Genomic DNA, 22,324 nt, shown 5'->3' with positions numbered 1-22,324 from the left:
TCACTTTGTAGACCAGGCTGGCCTCGAACTCAGAAATCCGCCTGCCTCTGCCTCCCGAGTGCTGGGATTAAAGGCGTGCGCCACCACGCCCAGCTCAAACCCATTCCTTATGTTGGTGGTGGCGTGCTCTCTCTCTCTCCTGTGCTTTCTGGCCACCTGGTTTCATAGCGGATACTTGGTTTGGTTTACCGTAGTAGAACTTGATTTGAAAAGAAATTGATATTTTACTTTAAAATATTTACTTTATGAGAAATTTGAAATTATTGTACATCTTAGGTACAGGGTTTCTCCATATAGTTTTGTGGCTGTCCTGGAATTCACTCTGTAGACCAGGCTGGCCTTTAACTCAGAGATCCACCTGCCTCTGACTCCTGAGTGCTAGTATTGAAGGTATGCACCACCACCCAGCTAGTTTTAAAATGGGCTTGTTTTCCTTTTTTAAAAAAGGATCCCATATATCTTAGACTGATTTTTGAACTGACTGTGTAGCTCAGAGGACCTTGCCTTGAACTTCTGATCTTCGTCTGTACCTCTGGAGTGCTGAAATTACAAGCGTGAGCCACTTCATCCAGTTTTCGATAGTGGCTTTACTTTCCTTCAAAAATCTTACCATTAGATTGGTGGGTGACGTGGCTTACCAAATAAGGGTCCTTGCTGATTCTGATCCCTACCCACCTGGTAAAAGGAGAGAACTAATTCCTGCAAGTTGTCCTCTTGACTTCCTCATATGTACTGTGGCAATGTGAGCACAAGCACACGTACTCACAGAGAGGGTGTGTGTGTGTGTGTGTGTGTGTGTCTGTCAGTCTGTCTGTCTGTGAGCTGCCATATTAGTGCTTGAAATCAAACTCGGGTTTTCTGCAAGAACAAGTGCTTTTTACCACTGAGCTGTCTCTAGCTCCTTTATCATGGTTTTAAAGAGCTTTTCTGCCCTCTTGGTGTTGTAGGTAAAGAGCTCACATACTGTATTTTCTTGGATGATGAGCCACTGCATGTTTTCACCTGACCACGATTGCTCTAACCACTCCTAAGTATTAATGTGTATTTTCACAAAATCTGCTGTTATTATATAAATACAGATTGAGAAATTATATTGTCAGTGTGCATGATGTATGTGTGTGTGCATGATAAATGTGTGTTCATGATGTATGTGTTGGTACATGATGTATGCTGTATGTGTGGGTGCACATGTGGCACAATAGCTGTGTTGCAGTTAGAGGACACTGTGGAGATTGTTCTCTCCTTCCATCTTTACGTGGGTTCTAGGGATTGAACTCCAGTGACTAGACTGGAGTGACAAGTACCTTCTTGGTCTGCTAAACTGTCTCGTTGACTCAATAGAAATACGAATTTGATATTATCTTAATTTCAAGAGCGATTACTTAAATCTATGATTTTAAAGGGATTTACAGCTTGGTTTTATAACCGAGCTTTTATTTTGTGTTGATTCACTAGTTTTGTGTAGTCAGTTGAGGTGTGATGTAAAATTAGGTAGATTGTTTTGGGGTGGCATCAAACAACCATGTAAAGTGTACATGGGGTCTAGCCTTGATTCTACAGTGGTGAGGAAAGTCCTGCACTGACTTTTAAAGGCACAGTGGTTTCCTTGCAAGGGCAGGCTGACCCTGAGACTCAGGGCATATCTTGGGTCACATAGAATTCAGGTGTTCTGCATCTTTGTAATTGGCCTGACGGTACGTCTGTCTTAAGAGTGATCAGCAGGTGCTGTGGGATCTCATGGTGGTGAAGTGGAGATATAGGGGATGACATGGGAGAGCAGTAGCCTTCTTAATGCATTTTCTTCTGCCTTAGGTAAATCTTAAAATGAGAGAGATAACAGAGAAAGAAGTTAAATTAAAACAGCAGCCACTGGAAAGTCCCGCTCATCAAAAGGTAAAGGGTAATTTTAATTTCTTTGAAACACACTAAGGTAAATGTTAGTAGTTTTAAAGAATTATCTTTGTTTCTCCTTGCTCATTCTATATTTTTATCACCCTGAGCAAGCCAGCCTCTTAGATTCTCCATGCTTCAGTTAGGAGTTTCCATGGGCAACCTGTCTTCTATGCCCAACCCCAAAAGGTCTGGTTTGTTGAACCAGGGGTATTCTGGGAGGACTTGGGGGGCGTTGGGGGGAGGCTCAGTAAGGAAGCAATGTAGCCTGAGCTGGGAGTGAGCTTTAGAAGGTCAGAAATTGAGCAGAAAACGCCCAGCTGCGCTCATGCAGATACTTGAGATGGCCTGTGAGATGCCATGGGACAGATGGGGGTCTAAACCCTGTGCCTGGAGCCAGTGGGAAGTGTGTACCTTGGGATGGGTGCAGATGGGTACGTTTGTTCCACATTCTACCTTTGGTCTTGTCCCTGGCCATTTTCTCTTTCCCAAGGCCATGTATCACAGTCAGTGGAATGTACCCAGGAATGCCTGACTATTGACACAGTTTCACCACTGAGAGCAACATGTGTTCTCCCCCTGTAGTTTTCTCTCTACACTGGTCAGCTCTAGTCAGCCAGGTCAGTAGAGGATCAGGCTGGAGCTGAGCACCTCCCTAATCTTTGGATGGGGACAGGCTCACATGGGCATAGACAAAGGGCAGACCTGTAGCCTGGTCCCCTGATTTTCTCAAGTTTGGAACTGTTCTTTGCTATTGTGAAACAGAGTTGTAAAGGGGACAGGTTACCTTCCAGTTAAATTGCCTGGTGTTGTGATTAGCTAAGGTCATGCACACTGGAACGCCTTTGCTATCAGAGGCTGTCTCTAACTCTCCTGTGTGAGCATGTGTGTCATGGCCACACCTGGACCTGCAGTGCTGACATTCCTTTCCACCTTCCTTCCCGCTTCCTGAGCAGTCTCCCTCCAAGTGGTATTGGAAGTTAGTACCCGTAAGTGACTCAGGCCACCATCCACCATCTGCAAAGCCATCTTGTTGCCATCATGCGCTTCCATAAAAATTGCTCGCACCCAAGATTGGTTTTTGTTTGTTTGTTTAAGTGTCCGCCTGGGGGCTGTGCGGCTTGTCTAGCATGAGCCCCGCTGGCCACGCTGATGGGTTTTGTTATGTGGCACATTGGGGTGCCATGTTCATTCCCCTAGGCTCTTAGTGATCTCTGAGTGACCAGTACAGCATAGCTGACAGGACACTGTCTTTTCTAGCAGATGCTAAGAGGACTGGGGGTTACCTAGTGGCTGGAATCATTTCATGGCCTTTTCTTTCTGCTGTTACTTTGCCTGGGGGGTGGTGTCTCTAACCACCTTCCCTAGAACCTGTATTCTAGGCTGTCAGATTGGAAAGGCATTCTCCCACTGAGGGTACAGGTAGACTGCAGAGAGGGCTGTCGCTGGTGTATTTTGATGTGGTCTTCTTGTTTCTACCCCTCAGGTCATATGGAGGTCAGCTCAGATTCTGTAGTCTGAGTTAGGTCAGCTCAAATGCAGGGTTTCTGAAATTACGTATGAATTTTCACACAAAGTTTAAAAAACAGGATTTGATTTAGTAATTTCAGCAGTATCTAACTGGTGGCCCAGAATGGAAGTAGACCAGTTTGTTGCTGCCCTTATAGGAAATGCCTTGTGCCAAGTGGTACCTTTTTATGTGAATTTCTTTTGGATCTCTTTGCAGATGGCTTTGTAAGTGCCCTTTGATTGCTTGGGTCCTTCATTATTTGGCCCAGATTTTTCTTTGGGGCCCCACTTGGGGCCCCACGGCTGTGGGCTGCAAAAGGCCAATGTAAACCTTGCTGTACTTGTTGCTGAGTGTGTTTGTGAGGAGGAAGAGGAGGAGGAGGAGGAAGAGGAAGGCGTGCTTAATGAATGTTTGAGTACTGAACTTGACCAAGGCAAGGGCTCACACACTCAGGTGTCCTGTAGAGAGGTTTGCTTTCAGATACAATTGATGAAAAAAAGAGAACTATAACCCAAAACAATCCGCCTTAACTTTCCATTGTTAGAGAGGCTACGGGTATCCTACAGTGGTAAATAGACCAACAAGAAAACGTGTGGTCAAGGTTGGTATGTTTTGGGCTTTACCTAAACATGTCCCAGCTAGAAGTTTGAAGATGTGGGTGAGCACAGCAGCCATGTGAGCCTTCTGGGCCCCTGTAATTCAGTGTCAGCCTAATTTTTACCCATGCCATCCATCTTTACTCAAGAAACCATTTGCTTTACTGCATGTCTGCTCACTCCCTGTCTGCTGTCTCTGAAAGCCTGGCCTGGAGCATGCTGTGATGCACTGCATGCTGGAACCTGTGGACTTTGCACGTGTGGTACAGTATGAGGCGGGTTCCCTATGATAGTGCTTGTTGTGGGCTCTGAGAAACAAGTTAAAATGTGTGTTGGAATATTCAGTCAACACAAAACAAGCCTTGTTGCTAAATGTGAAGGAGTCAGTTCCAAGTGTTTTTCTAATGAGCATCACTACTGCTCATGCGAATACTTATGGGAGTGTTAGCTGAAAGTCTAGATTCCAAGATGATTCTTTGAGTTGAACGACTTACCTGTAGAACTCAGAAACCAACAGTTCTTCTTCTAGGCAGGTGCTGGCTCCCTTGTTTTTAGTTTCTATTGTGTGTGCTCCTGGAGAAAAATGTGGACTGGTGGCTACCCTGCCCTGGGCACTGATTCAGGTGAGAGCAGCTCTCAAGGAGTCGTGTCTACACTGAGCAACCCCCTCTCTGCTAAGCTTTTACTGACAGTGGATAGAAAAGTATGGATGGACTGTAACGTATAGAATATTGACAGGTAGCTTCAATATTGGGGTGTGCACATAAAGGAGCCTTGGTCTGGCATTTGCTTGATGATCTTGTGAGTTTAGCACTGATGTTTCACTTGTAGTTCTTGGCGGCCGGTGTAGTGGTGTGAGAAATTTTTAAAATCTGGTTTCTGAAATTTCTCAAACTATCAATTAATGCTATTTTGTACTTTTCAATGACCAATGTTAATATTGATAATACTTAGAACAGTGCCTGTAGCTTGGGTCTTTCAAGCATCTGAATGCCCACTGTTTAACTTGTTTCTCATTAGTTTGTAATGCATTGGCTTATGGTAGTATAGATAATGTGTTTTGTCTCCTTCCCATGTGTGCCCACTGCCAGAGTCAGTTTAGAGTTAGACTGACCCTGGTGGTGTTAGCAGTGAATCTCTGCCATGCAGTGTAGCCATGGACCCCAGTCCTTGGATCTGACTTGTTTGTTCTGGATAGAGGATGTCATCAACATAGTCTGAATTTTTCCAGGCAATATCATTTGGTCTTCATGTGGCTCTAGACTTGATGTAAATCTTGCTCTAGCAGTATGCCTGTAAGATACACAGACTGAAGCGATCTCACACGCAGAGACCATTTTCCTTTTATCAACCGCAGGTCCGTTATCGGCGAGAACACCTCTCTGCTAGGCAGTCACCTTACTTCCCGTTGTTGGAGGACTTGATGAGAGACGGCAGTGATGGCGCTGCTCTCTTAGCAGTGGTTCACTATTATTGCCCAGAGCAGATGAAACTGGATGGTGAGTGCAGAACACTTTCCCTGAACAGACCTGAGAGGGAACAGTGTGCATTTAGCATGCAAGAGAAGTAGCATGGAGTCCCTGTGTCAGTTGGGATACTGCCATATACCTAGAAATTCCAAGAGACCAGATTCTTATTTGTAATCTGTATCTTAAGTGATAAGAAATAGCCCATTGAGTATTTGGATATTATGTCATTGTGTTTTGTGACTTTACCTTTGTTTGAGTATGAGTGGGGTTTAAATTCCTTCCTTATTGAAACATCTAGAACTTAAACCAGACAGGGTGGCACACACCTATAATCCTAGTATGTGGTAGGCTGAGTTAGGACCAAGACAAGCCTGGGATGCCTAAAGGAGACTCCTTGTCAGAAGCCAAAAACAAAACAATTCTGTAGAACTTTGTGAAGACATGAAAACGAATGCTAGATTCAGTCTGTCCTGTCGTGGCCTGATGGAGCACTATTCTGATGCCACAGTACCTCTTTCTAGGAGCTTGTGACTTACAGCAGGGAGGAGGGAAGTGGATGGCTATGAAGGGCACACACAGCACAGACCTGCCAGGGGATTATGAAGCTCCTGTTGTCAGTAGCTCTATTTCCTAAGTGCCTTTTTTCTGGAGTGGGCAGGTAGAAGGCCAGGGACCTGACCAGTTCTGATTGGAATTTTATCTCAGATTTTTAGCATTGGACAGCTTAGGCTGGTATTAATGCCTGTTCTAGGCATGAAAGTGTAGATAATACATTTTCTTTTTTACAGACATAGGTGGCTTGAAAGCCAGGGAGACCCCCAGGTTTCATGAGGATAAAACCTGCAGGTGAACAAATGGCTTCCTCACATTTGGCTGGCCTTGGTCCTGTGACTAGGACATGGGGAAGTGTATCAGAAAAGCCCTAGCTTATACCAGGTGGCTTCTCAAGTACCCATGTCTCTGAGGACTAAGAGGAAGTGAGTGGGAGGGAGGCCAGCTTCACAAAACAAAGACAACTCTGGGGAAATAATTCAGTGTGGATAATTGCTTAGCTTGATTGAGACCTTGGGCTCTATCTCCAGCATCACACAAAAAGAAATGATACACGTCTGGGGAGATAGCTCAGTAATAGAAGGCTTGCCAAGCAGACAAGCAAGCGGCACTAGGTTTCTGCCCGAGCACTGAAAAGTAAAACTGGTTTAGTGCTAGACACTCTGGCCAAGTAGGAACTCCAGAGCTCTGCTTGTGGGAACATTTCCAGAAACCACAATTTCCAAGGAAACATGCTTCCATAGAACCCTCAGGTTTCACAGCAGGTGGAAGAGTACGCAGAATGCTTCTGAAGGACCTTAGGGAAGAAATAGAAGCTGTGCGGAGGAGAGCTGGTGGGTGCTTCACCCCAGAGTCGTGGGGTTTCCCTTTCACTGTGCTCAGACTGACCTGGAGCTGTAGGTGCTCCACACTGCCCTTGAATGTGTGCCTGCCGCCTTAGCCTCTCAGAGTACTAAGCTCAGAGACATGGGCATCACTGCCCCCTGTGCTTTGGTAGCTCTCTGCCCCGAGTGCACTTTCTCAGTTTCCCTCAGCTCCACAGGTGGCCTGGTTTGTTTGCATGTTTGTTCCATAGTCTTGACTGTCCTGGAACTCAGTATGTAGATCAGGCTGGCCTCAGACTCGGAGATTCTCTTGCTTCTTCCTCTCAAGTGCTGGGATTAAAGGCATATGCCACCATGTCTGGTCTGTAGCCTGCTTTTACATCTGTCCTTTGAGCATCTTAAGGCAGACAGTAAATATTACAAACTTGACAGGCTACATAGTGTACCAGATATTGTAGTACACTGAATAAAAATAAATGGTCAGGGCTATCAAGATGGACCAGGGGGTGAAAGTGCTTATGCCAAGCTTGATAACCTGAGTTCAATTCTAGAACCTACAGGTAGGAGGACAGAGCTGATTCCTGTAAGTTGTTCCTTTGTCTCCATGTACACAAACCTTTGCAAAAAAAATGACCTTAGTGTTGTGGTACACACTTTTAGTATCAATGCACCCCCTACCCCCCAACACACACACACACACACACACACACGAGACAGAGATAGGTGAAACTCTGATTTCAAGTACATATTGGTTTACAAAGCCAAGGCCAGACCAGTCAGGGCCACATAGTTAAGACCATGTCAGGGTGGGGGTAGTCAATGGGGATGACAACAGCAACAACAAACTTGGTCAAAGCCACAAGAGAAACTACACCAGATCCCAAAGTATGTGTTCCCGACAATTTAGCACATTACAAATCCACAAAGGCACAGCTTCTTTCCACACTCTTCCTAATAAGAGAAGTCAGCTGGTAGGTAAGATCTGTAAGAGTGGGAGCTTTTTGTTTGCTTTCACTGATGTGTTACAACCATTTAAAGTAATATGTAGGACAGACCAATGTGGACTAGGTATTGAGCCAGTGAACAATAGCCAGAAGTGTGTAGGACACAGCCTGAAGCGTGCTGTAAGGGAGGTGAATGCCTTACATATGTGTGTCAGAAAGCAGGGAGCTTGGGCATTAATTAAATTCATTTCAGTGTCTTACAAAAAAGGACACAATCCCAGAGAAAAGTAAAGGGAGAAAAAAAATGAAGTTTTGTGACTGTGTCTGTAGAGCAAGCGACTGAATTGTAAGTTCCAGGCTCTAACAAGCTGGCTAGCCAAGAAGTAAAACAGAGGCAAAACAGTTCACCAGCTAGAATTCTGGAGCTGCCACAGGAAGACAGAAGAAGGATTTTGGCCAGCAGTTATGCCTAGGTGTGTCTTTGTAAGTCAGTCTCAAGAACTTTGAGAGCCTGGATTCTCCTTTGCTTCCAGTAATAGCCTCCATGTCCAAAGATAGGGATATAAACACACTTGGGGAGACTAAGCCTGTAAGTCATGGCCTCAGACTCCGAATGGAGTGGGTAGGAGGGAGGTGACCAGAACCAAGGCTTTTGTGTTAGTTTCTTCATCCTATACTAGTAAGCCTCAGTTCTTTGATATGCTCCACATGCAAAGCAGGGACAGAGTCTTCTCTCTAGAAACTGGTCTTAAGGATAAAAGCCACAGTGACTGAGGTTTGACATCAGCTGGCTTCTTGCCTTGGTCACCTGCAGCAAAACCTACTTCTTAATGCCTCCCTCTAACAGTGAATGGGTACCCAGGTCCCCCTGAGCATTTGAGGACATCCCCTGGCCATAACAAATACTCAGACAACAGATATAGTTCAGAATACACAGCACCAAGAGGCCGGGGACCTAGTTGCCAAGAACGGTGACTGGAAAGAGGCATCTTAGAAACCGTCTTACCGGTATGTCCACGTTAGACATGTTCTGTAGAGCTCTGAGGAAGGGGGCATTTTGGTATCTAAAGTGTAAGAGTATACTAAAGAGTTAGATGACTGAGTAGAAAAAAAAAAGAATCTTCCAGAAAATAGAACAGAAAGCGCAAAAGCATGAAAGTAAAGGAAAACTAGAAAAATGAAATCAATATAGGAGAATGAACACAGAAAATAGAGATGGTTTACCAAAGGAAAGTGTAGGCGCCTCTTGGGTGAGCACAGCCAGATTTCAGGAACCCACTGGAAGTGTCCAGTTGAAGGACTATGGTATATACTGAGAAGACTCCAAAGCACTTTGTGGGGAGACAAAGCAGGTCACACAGAGTAGAGGACTGTATGACAGCGACAGGTCTCTCAGCCAAGTCCTAGAAGCAGCACGGCTGGCTGCTTTCTAACAGCCTTGCCTCTGCACTCCAGCTTGCTGGAGAAGAGGCTACATAGAGCACTTCAGTATCTTTGTGCAGTTTAGAAGACATTGTATCTTTTTTTTTTTTAAAGATTTTATTTATTTATTATATGTAAGTACACTGTAGCTGTCTTCAGACACTCCAGAAGAGGGCGCCAGGTCTCGTTGCGGATGGTTGTGAGCCACCATGTGGTTGCTGGGATTTGAACTCTGGACCTTTGGAAGAGCAGTTGGGTGCTCTTACCCACTGAGCCATCTCACCAGCCCCCAAGACATTGTATCTTGTTGAAATAAAAATTAAAAAGTATATTTAGTAGTAAAGTAATAAAACATTTAAAAATTTTGCAGAGAAACCATGTAAAGTTAAAAGCTGGTTTTTTGGTTTTTTTTTTGTTTGTTTTTGTTCTTTTGATGGATTCATTAAACAGATACATGTTTGGATCGATCAGACAATAAAAGAGAGCAAAATAGAGAATGCAGAAAACAGGCAAGGTGTGGTGGTGACCCATGCCTTTGATCCCAGCTCTCAGGAGGTAGAAGCAGTCAGATCTACTACAGCGAGTAAGTCCAGGACAGCGAGGGCTCTGTTAACACAGAAAAACCCTGTCTAGGTGGGGAAAAAAGCAGAAAACAAAACGGCATAAATGGAGGACTAGTAGAAACCAAGTGAAAATATGGAGAGTATTTTGTGTTGTTTATTTATGTTCACTTGTTATATGACACAGATAGTTCTGTGTTGGAGAAAAAGGAATGAGAGAGCCGGAGACCCACAAGTACAAGGCAGATGGACTCAGGCATCAGGAAGTGCATCCTCCTGGGCTGACTTCCTGTGGGAACTTTGTGCTGGAGCATTTACCAAACTCTCAAAGAGGAGGACCCCTGGTGGAGCTAGCCCACTATGAGTACATGAGTCTCATGTGGACCACAGCTTGGGGAGAGCCAGGTAACCTAGTCAGTAAAACGGGGTGTGAGAAGAAAATGTGAATATATAAAAAGTTTAAAACTGCAAGAAAAAAAAGTCCTAAACATCCCTGTAGTTCTTGGAAGAGGCTTCACATTCTCAGATGTGGAGTCAGAATCACTAAAATCATTATTTCTTATAAATATATTGCCAGTCCAGTAAATCGCTTTTACCAAGATTGATAAGGCAATATAAGGGCAAAATTACAACATTTTACTTTGGTATAAATTTAATGTATAACAGATAGCTCCAAGAATTTGTTTTTTAAAGTCTAGTCTTCCCAGGGCGATCCTTTCTCACTTTTTTCTTTGGAGTAGCTCAGGGACCAAAGGCTTTCCTGGCAGCACTGCTATACGCAGTGTATGGTCAGGGGAGGTCCAGGGATGTCTTTTCACCGTTTGTAGTTGTTGGACCTTGCAGTCTCCCTAAAGCCATAGTGTCCACCTAGCCTTTGCCATTCATGGTCTTTAGGCTATGGAGTTGGTCTGTTGTCCCTTGCTTGGTGGTTAGTTGGCTTGCTGTTTCCTTATGATTTGTCTGCCTCAGGCTATACTGCACACCAGTATCTGTGTCCACTGTGCTCTTGGTCAAAATGCTGTGTGCTGGCCGCTTAAGACCACTTGAGAGAGGTGATTTTTACTTAATGATGAACTGACTCCTAGGGAGACCTTTGGACTTTGGATCTTTGGTTATCATCTGCTTCCTCATCTGATTTTCACCACTGAGTGTCCTTCCTCATTCCTGTTGTTGTTTCCTAGCTGGCATTGTGCAGGGGTAGCTTTGTCCTCTTCCTGCCAGCATGTTTGTTGATTGACAGACTGAACTCACATTATAATCTTATCACCTGGTAGCTTGTGTCTGGTTCTATTTATCTCAGAGACTTGTACTTGATGCTTAGTTCTCACAGATTTTAGCTGCATTTATTTATTTATTTATTTATTTATTTATTTTTAAGAATAGAACATGGGGCCCTTGTTCTACAAGTGTAACATTTTGTTTAGCTTTATACTGGCTGGAACTGTAGCATTGGCCCAGGGCAATCAATAGAGCAGGAATACACAAACCATGGAAAAAGAGATGGTCAGTCAGAGCTGTGCATTGAGGGGCCACATACCCTAGAGGGCACGGGAGGACTGGGCAGTCAGGAATGGTGGCAGACAGTGCTCCATGGTCAGATGACAGACGCTACCTCCTGTGACATGGGCACACCCTGCTCCTGGACTGATGACCTAGACTGGAAATAGCAATTGAGATCTTTGAAAAAGAATCCCCCCAAACCCTCCCCCTCTTATTTTGGTACTCGAGCATGCTAGAGAGATACGCCTGCCTCCCTCCTGTTTTCTTTTTGGTTTTTTGAGACAAGGATTTTCTGTGTAACAAGATCTAGCTGTTCTGGAACTCACTCCAGAGATCAGACTGGCCTTGAACTCAAAGATGTACCAGCTTCTACCTCCGGAGTGCTGGGATTAAATGTGTACACCACCCTCTTGGCTTCTCGTTTTTAAAGGTGGAACATTCAGAGGCAAAGCCTTGGTGCATCTGTCTCATGATCTTACATTTGCTGTTTACTGGCATCTGGACAAACCCCGGAGGCCCCTTTTCAGGGGTCCTTATTTACTGCCTGTACCACATTTTCCAATGGAGCATCTGCCCTCCTGAATTTTCTTACCTGAGAGGTTGGGAAGAGCCTCACCTCTCATAGAGGAGGCTTGTACTTGGTGAAGTTTTCTTTCTTTCTCTTTTTCTCTCTTTTTCTCTCTCTCTCTCTCTTTTTTTTTTTTTTTTTGGTGTTTTTTTTTGGGGGTGGGGTTGATCAGTGTAGTTTCTTGATTTGGAGGATTAGAGACATTGCTTGACAATTATAATTTTGTGCATATCCTAGCTCCTGCCATTTGCAAATATGAAATTAACTTTAGGCAGAGGTCTCTGCTTGTGGAAGAAAATGCAAACATTTCCATACATTTATTTTAATACGATTGTGTGTGCATGCATGTGGTATGTATGTGGGTGTTGCCACAGATGTGGATGTGAAAGGTTAGCTTTTTGGAAATGGTTTTCTCCTACTTTTTTTTTTTTTTTTTTTTTGAGACAGGGTTTTATACCTGACTGTCCTGGGACTTGCTTAGTAGACTAGGCTGGCCTGGGACTCCTCAGAGATCTGCCTGCCTTTTCCCCTTGGGATTAAAGGTGTGCACCACCGTCACCTGGCTGTTTCCTCCCACCTTTATGTGAGTCCTGGGGATTGAATTTAGGTTGTTGAGCTTGCAGGGCGAGAGCCTTTACCCGTTGAGCACTGAGGACCCAGAACACTGAGGTCTCTGAAAGGTGATTCCACAGTTCATTTTGCTCATCTTTGCCTGCTCTCGTGCCTTGCACACGTTAGGCAAGTGCTCTGCTACTAAATTCTAGTTCAGCCCCTCTGTTCACTTTAGGACTCCAGCCTTGAAGTCCTATGATCTCATATGATCTACGTTGTGAATACAGAGTCTGGAGACTTTACATATTTTCTTTTTCCTTTTAGTGTCACCTATGAAACTTACTGTCTTTTAAACTCTCTTCACCTTGCTTCCTTTATCACCAACCCTTTTACATAGAATTTCAGTTCAGAACTGTGTGTCTACACACACCCCTGTGAGCACACTACGCGTGCTATAACAGTTTCCTGTCTGTGTCTACCAGATATCTGTCTGAAGGAGGTGCCATCAATGGCTGACAGCCTCTATAACATCCGCCTTCTGAGGGAGTTTTCCAACGAGCATCTGAACAAGTGTTTCTATCTCACCCTGGAGGATATGCTGTATGCTCCCCTAGTGCTGAAGGTAAACCTGCCATCAGACTCGCACTTAGAGCCAGCTGACTGTGAGCAGGAACTTACTGTGCCTGGGTTGTTGTGTGTTTTGTTTTAGCCGAACGTTATGGTTTTCATCGCTGAGCTCTTCTGGTGGTTTGAGAACGTCAAACCAGATTTTGTTCAGCCCCGAGATATCCAAGAACTGAAGGATGGTGAGTAGCCACTGCGTGGGCATAGCCATTTTCTTGAGAGCTCAAAGGGTTGAGTCAGCCCATCTGTCTGTGAAGACCAAGGTGGTCTGTGTGTCAGTGCTTGGGCAGACCTGAAGTCCAGGCTTGCCTTTTTTGTCTGTCTGTGTTCTGGTCGGTATTGTTTTTAAATTTTGTATTTGTAAGTTGGCCTAGAGCCTCACCTGTTAAACTAATTTTGAGAAGTTTGGTTTCAAGTAAAAGTTGAACTGTGTTTCCATGGTTCTAAAGGCTATAGGCTCTCTGTTTCTTGCTGACATTATAACTATAAATAATAGACATTTATATAAAATTGCTATTTCTGTAGCTAAAACAGTGTTACAGCAGAAGAGCAGCCGGCCTCCTGTCCCTATCTCCAATGCAACCAAACGCAGCTTCCTGGGTAGCCCTGCTGCCATGAGCCCTGCTGACCTGCCACCATCCACCCAGCCTCTTGCCGAAGGCAGTCATCGGTACCACCTCCACTCGGAAGAACCTGAGTGTCTGTAAGTCTGTCAGTCATTCTGCTTTTGTGGCCAGTTTACCATCTTCTTTCCTTTTATTTGCCTGAGAAATAGAAACTCTTTTAAGTAAGTAATGTGGAGAGTACCCGAGTAGCTCCTGTTGCTCGCTGTCTGTCCTTCTGCCTGTTCCTGGGGCACTCAGTCTCCTCTTCAGAGGCCAGGAGTCTGTAAGCCTTAGTTGCAATTAAGAAGTTTCATTCTTAATTAATACATCAAATTGTAGAAGAGAAAAGAGATTTCTCCCTTGCTCTTCACAGTGACTTACAGTTTCACAGATGATGTAATAAGGAGGAAACTGAAGAACAGTCAGAATTGGCTGTGAAATGTCATCTGATAGCCGTTAGGAATGAAGGCTGCTCAGCTGTAAGTAGTGCTGCTTCATTGGCTTCAGTGAGCAGTGGATGATGACATAGTGAATGGAGCTGCTGGAGAGTGGGTTTTGAGAACTGATTTTTATCATTATCAGCTGGCTAGATCTGGTTGATTGGCTACAACCTTGTCAGTGGGCTGAGGGTGAGATGAAAGCTCTCCTGGGAGAGAGTTTGAGTCTCTGTGGGAGGAGGCCTGTGTGTGTTTTCCTGAGAGAATATTTTAAAACAGAAACATAGTTTTAGAATGTGGAGATTGAGTTGAGATTTAAGGTTAAAACGATACTCAGAAGTGATTTTTGAATAGCACATGCAGCTAGTTAGACACAAATTGGAAAGGACCTCAACTTTCTCATGTTGACACTAAAGATGCTAAAAAGGGGTCGGGCCAGGAGGAGAGCCCAAAAAACCCATCAGGTGGCCCTGGGAGTATTTAAGGATTGAGATCCACTGACAGGATCCGGTCCTTGGAGCAGCTGTGTGTGGCTCAGAGCCCATGGGTACAGACAGACGGTGGCTGAGGAGTGACAGCATCACAAGGACAGAGCCATACAGCCACATGTGCCTTAGGTGGGTACCTGGGCATTCTTGCTGGCAGTCCTTACATCCAGCCCTTGTGCTGGGTCTTTATGGTCAGATCCAGTACATGCCGTGTGTGTGTGTGTGTGTGTGTGTGTGTGTGTGTGTGTACGTGTGTACATACACGAGCATGCTCTCTCTCCCTCCCCCTCTCCCTCTCTCTAGCTCATGGAACTTGGTTGAGGCAGCATTGGCATCACATGTGCTCTAACTGGCTCAGTGACTTTTTCTACCTAACAGTGGCTGTGAAGATTTTCTCATTCATCAAATTCTTCCCCTGAATAGCTTGGCACTGTTGCATATTCTGACTCTATTCTATTTGAATTCTCTGGTCCTTGGTGCTGTGGGTGACTATAGGTTATAAACGACTTTCTTTTTCCTTGCCTTCTGCTGGGCTTCTGTATTCCCTTTTACCCCTCTGTTCAGTTTTGTCTCCCTCTCTTTCTAATGTCTCCTCTTCCCCTAAAGGACTGCCACCTGTCTTTATTCCTTTGGGGTTAACCTTAGTAGCTGCAGTCCAGGGTGTTGAATGTCCCTGTGATTCCTGCCCAGACTTTATTACTGTCCATTGGTCAAATTTTTCCCCAAAGTAAAATAGCTGCCCTCCAGTGTGAGTGTGCTCTTCCTGATGGGAAGCTAGTGCCAGTCCCCATGGTTGGGTCTCAGGCTAATGCAGCTGCACTGAACAGTGCCCACCTGGTCTGTGCCTTCGCCACACCCGCTGGTCTCATGTAAAGTAGGTGTCCTTATGGCCAGAGCCTTGAGTCCTCTTACTCAAGCTATAATCAAAGAAGTCAAAAGGTGTGAATAATTGTAGATTTTTTGTAGCTGTTTCCATATTGCTCTCTAAAATATGTGAGTATTCTCTCCCAGCTTTGTGGGAGTGCCCTGCTTATCCATTTTCAAGTTACTCTCAACATTTTCAATCAGTTTGATATAGTGGTACCATCTTTGTGGTCTTTTAAATTTTTTTATTTTTGTGTTTTTGAGACAGGGTATTACTATATAGCCTCAGATGGCCTAGAACTTGCTATGTAGACCAGGCTGGACTTGAACTCAGAGATCCATCTGCCTCTGCCTCCCAAGTGCTGGGATTAAAGGCGTGCACCACTACCGCCTGGTTTGTGAGTGTAACATTTTCATACATATATATCATGCATTGCTCTTACTCAGCTGGTCCCCTGTGTGGTGGTCACTTGGGACTTTGTGTCACACACTGCAACCAGAAGTTGTATGATTTGTGTTCGCAGCTTTGGGATTTGTGAGTGTTGGTGTGTTTGTACACATGTATGCGCCTGTGTGTGTGTGTGTGGGGGGGGTGTGGGTATGGGTGTGGGCGGGGAGACAGAGGTTGATGTTGGATGTCTTCCTTGATCATACTCCATCTTATATTTTGAGATAAGTAAGGTCTCTCATTGAACCCAGAGCTCACTGATTTGGCTAGTCAGCAGTCTTTGCCAGTACAGTGGCTGCAGATATGTATTGCTTTGCCTGGCTTTTTAATCTGGGTGCTGGCAACTCAGGCCCACCTTATATTTGCATAGCAAACACTTTACCAACTGAGCTATCTCCTCAGTTCCAATTTGGGGATTTTTATCTCAAATTCAAAACTTTATTGGTTTTCTTTTGGTTCAGTTTTATGGAAAGACTTTACCCAGAGAAACCTGCTGACTGCTCTCAGCTTGATATAAGTTTTTAATAGTCTCTTTCAGTTATATGCCTTTGTTTTATTACTTTTACATTGATTGACAGGTTGTGTGTGTGTGTATTTATGGTTACACATGTACCACAGTGCCTATGTGGAAGTTAGAAGACAACTTTCAGGAGTAAGCTCTCTCCTTCTGCCACATGGGACCTACACTGTCAGGTTTGGCAGCCAGTGTTCTTCTCTGCTGAGCCGTCTCACTATCCTTTGCCTTTGCTTTTGAACTTGAAGTTTGTTAAACTCATTATTTTTTTCTGAATTATTTTTATTTAGTGGGAAAGGAGCTTCCACATTTAGTCCGTCCCATCCTTTGTTGCCACTGAGACAGAAACAGCAAAAAGTGTCACAGACAGAGGAAATCCCTGGTGAGACCATGATTCTTTTCCTTTTTTTATTTTTATTTATTTATTTTTTACTTTTTCTTTTCATGGTTAGTAAAATAATATTCCTCAAAATTATATGACCTTATTCTAATGTACCCATTCTAGTTAAGAATAGCAGGATAAATTTTAATTTGTATTGATCTGTAGCTCAGAACTTGTGGTGTAAATGTCATTTCAGCTCTGGTAAGTTGTGTGCTGCACGCACAGAGTGGCAGGTATGCTCTTCACGCACTGCAGCTGCTGGAGGTTACAGTACTGGAGTGGAGTAGTGTACTGAGTTAGGATGATAATTGCCCAGACGGATGGCTACTGCACTGAAAGAGCTTCCAATGGCACAGAGGTAGTCACTTAACACTGAACGTTTCTTCCAAACTACAGATCAGCGGCACAGATCGAATTCTTTAACTCGGGTTGACGGTCAGCCACGAGGGGCAATAGGAGCATGGCCAGAGAAAAAAAACAGGTGAGTCACTGAACTGTTTCTATTGGGTGCTCATTAGACTAAGCAGCAGTTCTCCAGATGTGTTCCAGGGACCCTTAAAGATTCAGCACGCTGCTTCTGGGAGCTGGCAGCTAGTGATACCACAGCCATGCCAGCATGTGCTGGCACCGTGACTGTATGATGTATGGTGTCCAGCAATAGGGGGAGCTGTGAGGTCTCGCAGCAGAGGTCTGTGATAGCAACAGTGCCTCCTGTGCTACAGATGCCTTTGTTCTTCATGTTTCCTGTGGTGATTTTTATTCAGGGCTTAAAAAATATCTGAGCTGTCATTTATAGTGTGCTAAATGTAGATAATCAAGGCTCATCGGGGCCTTGGTTACTTTAAAGGGTGTGTAAAGAGTGCTGGGGCAAAGTGTTTTTGAGTCATTCACTAAAAGTTGCCTCTGCTGCTCTTTTGTCCTAAAGCGTTTATATAAGGCTTCTTCCTGTAAGACTGGTACTCTCTCCATATCTTGAGCTCTTCTTCAGGCTGCTGAACAGTGAGTTGGTTTCTCCTTTTATTTCAGGCCTGTGTCACAGCCAACATCATTTGCTCTCCATCATGCTGCAAGTTGTGATGTGGATCCCAGTTCTGGTGACAGTGTCAGCTTAGCTCGCTCTATCAGCAAAGATAGCTTGGCATCTAACATTATCCACCTGACCCCCCAGAACCAACCCCATCATTCCGCTGGAAAGGCCAATGGGAAAAGCCTCTTGAGCAATGTCAACATTGAAGATGAGGATGAGGAGCTTGTAGCCATCATCAGGACAGATGTGTCTCCTCCCTCCCCAGACATGCCCAGGACCTCACCTCAGGCCCCAGGCCTGCTAGCAAGTATCAGGTCTCCCCAGAGACAGGCAGACACTTTGGAGAGTAAGCCTGACAGTTTTTACTTAGAACCCCTGATGCCAGCAGTACTCCGGCCAGCCAAAGAGAAGCAGATTACCACTAAGGAAGATGAGCGTGGAGAAGGGAGGCCAAGGACCATCATGGCCAAGAGGCCTAGTGAGGGCTCCCAGCCTATGGTACGAAAGAAAGTAAGTGGTAGCCATGGCAGTCGTGACCTGAACAGAACTTTCACCCCAATTCCTTGTTCAGAATTTGCTGCGAGCATTGATCTTGCAGAGGTAGGACCACAGTCAGCAGAAGCTACAGGGGAAGGACAGCCTCTGGCCCTGGGTAGATTTGATGCATTACCTCAGGGGCAGGCTGCTGATGGTTTCTTTCTCCATGTAGGCAGGGCTGAGGAAGATGAGGGGAGGTGGTACGTTGGTTCACAGAGTCCTAGCTCCCATGACTCAGAGCCCTGGACCATCTTGAGGCAAGACTCGGACTCTGATGTGGTAGACGTAGAGGATACAGAGCAGGATTTTATTGGTGAGGACCACCCTGTGGTTATCCCCAGATATGCTGGTGAGGAAGAGTCAGCTAAACTACAGGAGGATATGAAAGTGAAGGAACATGAAGACAAGGATGATGCCAGCGGCCGCTCAAGCCCGTGTCTGAGCACCACTTCTCAGCTCAGCAGCATGTCCATGGCCAGTGGAAGTGTAAAGATGACCAGCTTTGCTGAAAGGAAGCTCCAGCGGCTCAACAGCTGTGAGACCAAGTCCAGCACCAGCAGCTCCCAGAAGACCACCCCTGATGCATCTGAAAGCTGCCCAGCCCCTCTGACAACGTGGCGCCAGAAGAGGGAGCAGAGTCCAGGCAGGCACAGTAAGGACCCTGCCAGCCTGCTGGCTTCTGAGCTGGTGCAGCTGCACATGCAGCTGGAGGAAAAGCGCAGAGTTATTGAAGCCCAGAAGAAAAAGATGGAGGCGCTGTCTGCACGGCAGCGTCTGAAGCTGGGCAAAGCGGCCTTTCTGCATGTGGTAAAGAAAGGGAAGGCTGATGGTGCCCCACAGCCACTGAGACCCGAGCACTTCACGAAGGAATTCCCACAGCACAATGGGGAGGACTTGGATGATGGCACTTGTAAAACCGAAGGGTTCCTTGTCAAAGAAGAGCAGAGAGATCTCAGTGACGCTCAGGATGTGGCATTTGTCCAGCTACATAAGCCCAGGGACCCAGCTGCTCTGCATGATGGAGAGAAGCACAGAATGATTTCTACTGCGCTCCTCGAGGACAGTGTTGGTGAGGTAGATGTGAGCGAGTGTGACCTGTCCATTGAGAAGCTCAATGAGACCATCAGTACCCTGCAGCAGGCTATACTGAAGATCTCCCAGCAGCAAGAGCAGCTCCTCATGAAGTCCCCCTCAGTGCCAACACCGGGCACTAAAAATAACTGCCAGGACCAAAAAATAAAGGCCCCAGTCCACTTTGTTGAGCCACTCTCTCCAACTGGGGTGCCTGGCCACCGCAAACCCCCACGGCTTGGCCAGGGCCGGAATTCCCGCTCAGGAAGGCCGGCTGAACTGAAGGTTCCAAAAGACAGGCAGCAGGGTTGTTCTCGGAGCAAAACCCCAACACCCAGTGTGGAGACACTCCCACAGTCAAGGTCTTTACCTCCAAGCACCCATCCACGGTCACCGTCGGACCCAGGCGGGGAACTCCCTGAGAAGTGTCTCTTTGACAGTTATAGGCTCCATGATGAGAGTAACCATCGGACATTTGCTCTGTCCTCTTGCAAAGATGCAAACATTGTATCAGAACAGGTGAACTTTAAAGAGGGTCTAGATACAAGTGTGAAAGAGGCAGGGCTGAGCTCCTCTGCCAGCACAGGCAAAGAACACACTCCGATGGAAGAGCCGCTGAGGAGCAAGGCCAGCCTCATTGAGGTAGACCTCTCTGACCTGAAGGCCCCTGATGAGGATGGAGAGGTGGTTGGCCATGAGAGCTCGGTGGAGCTTGGTGGAGATAGTGACCAGAAGCCTGGGGTTGGTTTCTTCTTCAAGGTAAGTTGGACTTGTGTTGAAGCGTAGTCATATTGCCTTAGTTGTAAGGCTATCTCACGAACTTCTGTTCTAAGCAGGTTCTGTAACAAGCTGGAGGAGAAGAAACATGTTTGACTTTGTGGGCTACAGAAGCCTCCATTTTGAGGATGTACCCAACCAGATGTAGTCTCAGGCAGTGCATCCTAGAGCCTGATACTTTTAATGAGCCATGAATACTTTATTTTTGGATGGCTTTTTGGTCACTGAAAAATGTAAAAAGTGCTCAGAACTTGAGTGTTGTACAAAGACATCCAAGCCAGATATGGCCTGGCCTGTATGCTTCAATTTGCCAACCCCCGGTATGGAAACCTGGCAGCAGAGAAGCTTTGAAATGCCTTTGTTTCTCTGCCCTGCAGAGATGATAAGAAGTATGGCCTCTAGGGTTTCTCTTGATCATATCTGTTTTCTCCTGACCACATGCTATAGTCTCAGCCTTATAAGATGCACGTTTTATTGACATTTGTAGAGTGTGTGTGTGGGTGTGTGTAAAAAGCCTGAGATTGACAATGGGTGCCTTACTTTATTGCTCTCCACCTTATGTATTAGACAAGAGTGGATGGGGTTCAGGGTGATGTGGCCATAGACCACCTTCTATAGTCTATAGGAGGCAAGGTGTCCTGTAGAACCCGGAGTTTATCATTTCAATTAGCCTGGCAAGCAAGTTTGTTCCACGGTCTCCCTGTCTCTACTTTTCATATACTGGGATTACACAAAGCTGTCTTTCCTATCTAGTTTTTTGCGAGTTCTGGGGATTTGAACTCGGGTCCTTATGCTTACCAGGCAGAGGTTTCTCTGCTGAGCCACCTCCTCATTCCCAGTCATACTTTGTATGGTATGATTGTAGTCACATGGTGTTAGCTGAGATGTGGAAAAATGTGTGGCTTTGTAGGGAAACTGAATTTGGTGCAGGTCATCTAATAGGTGGTTTGGTGGCATGGACTTTTTTTTTCCCCATTTGTGTCACCGTGTATGTACATACAATAAGCTTATTAATTAAAAAGCATCAGAACTGGGCATGGTGGTGCATACCTTTGGCAAGCAGAGGCAGACATACCTCTGAACCTGAGGCCAGGTTGGTCTGCAAAGAGAGTTCTAGGATATCCAGGACTAGCTACAATGAAGTCAGATTTTCTAAGTGTATGTTAAAGTCCATACTTGATCAGGGTAAGCCTAGGTTGGATAGTAAGGAGTTCCTTTGTACTTCCACTGACTACAAAGTAATGTGGGCTTTGTAGGATGAACAGAAAGCAGAAGATGAGCTTGCTAAGAAGCGGGCAGCCTTCCTTTTGAAACAGCAGCGCAAGGCTGAAGAGGCTCGTGCACGCAAGCAGCAGCTGGAGGCAGAAGTGGAGCTCAAGCGAGATGAAGCCCGGTAACCTCTTCCTCAGCAGCCTTCGTTTGTCTGTGTCCAGTTGGGCAGCCTAGATGTAGATGGTAGACAGGACCAGGCTGGTACATCACAGGGGCTAGCATCTCACAGCTCTTGACTCCCTCCTCATTCTTGCTGTTGGACGTTGGCATTCACTAGCCACAACAGTACACATCCGTGTGGCTCTCATGATCCTTTACTTTCACATCAGCCCTATGCATTCACTCCCTTTGCGCTCACTCCCCATTGTAATGATGAGGCTGCCAGCATGCAGCACAGGGAATATGATGTCTGTGTCCAGAGAGTTTACCAGGTGATTCAGTCCTAACCTGCCCCTTAAACTTCCATAGTTCCCAGGAATCTACAGAAAGAACCACAGAGAGGGATCTTAGAGAGTGGGTCTGGTACATTTGTCCTTTGGAAGAGAACCTCTGACCCAGTCTCGTGAATCCATTTTGTTCTTAGGCGTAAGGCTGAAGAGGATCGACTACGGAAGGAGGAGGAGAAGGCAAGGCGAGAGCTCATTAAACAGGAATACTTACGGAGGAAGCAGCAGCAGGCCTTGGAGGAACAAGGACTTGGCAAACCTAAATCAAAGCCTAAAAAGCCTCGGCCAAAGTCAGTTCACCGGGAAGAGTCTTACAGCGACTCTGGCACCAAGTGCTCTTCTACCCGTAAGCGCCCAGCCCCAGCCCCAGCCCCAGCCCCAGCCCCAGCCCCAGCCCCAGCCCCAGCCCCAGCCCCAGCCCCAGCCCCAGCCCCAGCCCCAGACC

At 45.7% G+C, this 22,324-nt stretch overlaps 1 protein-coding gene across 4 annotated transcripts in view; it reads left to right on the top strand.

The window, feature by feature from the left end:
* Positions 1 to 22,324, top strand: part of Camsap1 (calmodulin regulated spectrin associated protein 1) — a 59,317-nt gene that overhangs the window by 24,854 nt on the left and 12,139 nt on the right. For 2 of the 4 annotated variants that reach the window (XM_029473025.1, XM_029473024.1), the window contains exons 4-14: positions 1,813 to 1,893; positions 2,847 to 2,879; positions 5,354 to 5,495; positions 12,870 to 13,009; positions 13,097 to 13,193; positions 13,537 to 13,714; positions 16,658 to 16,749; positions 17,146 to 17,230; positions 17,776 to 20,143; positions 21,418 to 21,554; positions 22,017 to 22,225. In XM_029473025.1, coding sequence (XP_029328885.1) covers positions 1,813 to 1,893; positions 2,847 to 2,879; positions 5,354 to 5,495; positions 12,870 to 13,009; positions 13,097 to 13,193; positions 13,537 to 13,714; positions 16,658 to 16,749; positions 17,146 to 17,230; positions 17,776 to 20,143; positions 21,418 to 21,554; positions 22,017 to 22,225 — 3,562 coding nt within the window. The remainder of the gene's footprint in view (positions 1 to 1,812; positions 1,894 to 2,846; positions 2,880 to 5,353; positions 5,496 to 12,869; positions 13,010 to 13,096; positions 13,194 to 13,536; positions 13,715 to 16,657; positions 16,750 to 17,145; positions 17,231 to 17,775; positions 20,144 to 21,417; positions 21,555 to 22,016; positions 22,226 to 22,324) is intronic. The other 2 variants (XM_021183950.1, XM_021183958.2) reach the window with 1 other exon arrangement.

This window comes from Mus caroli, chromosome 2 (assembly GCF_900094665.2).
Source record: "Mus caroli chromosome 2, CAROLI_EIJ_v1.1, whole genome shotgun sequence".
In the NCBI taxonomy this organism is placed as follows: domain Eukaryota; kingdom Metazoa; phylum Chordata; class Mammalia; order Rodentia; family Muridae; genus Mus; species Mus caroli.
This window is presented reverse-complemented; position numbering and strand designations above follow the sequence as displayed.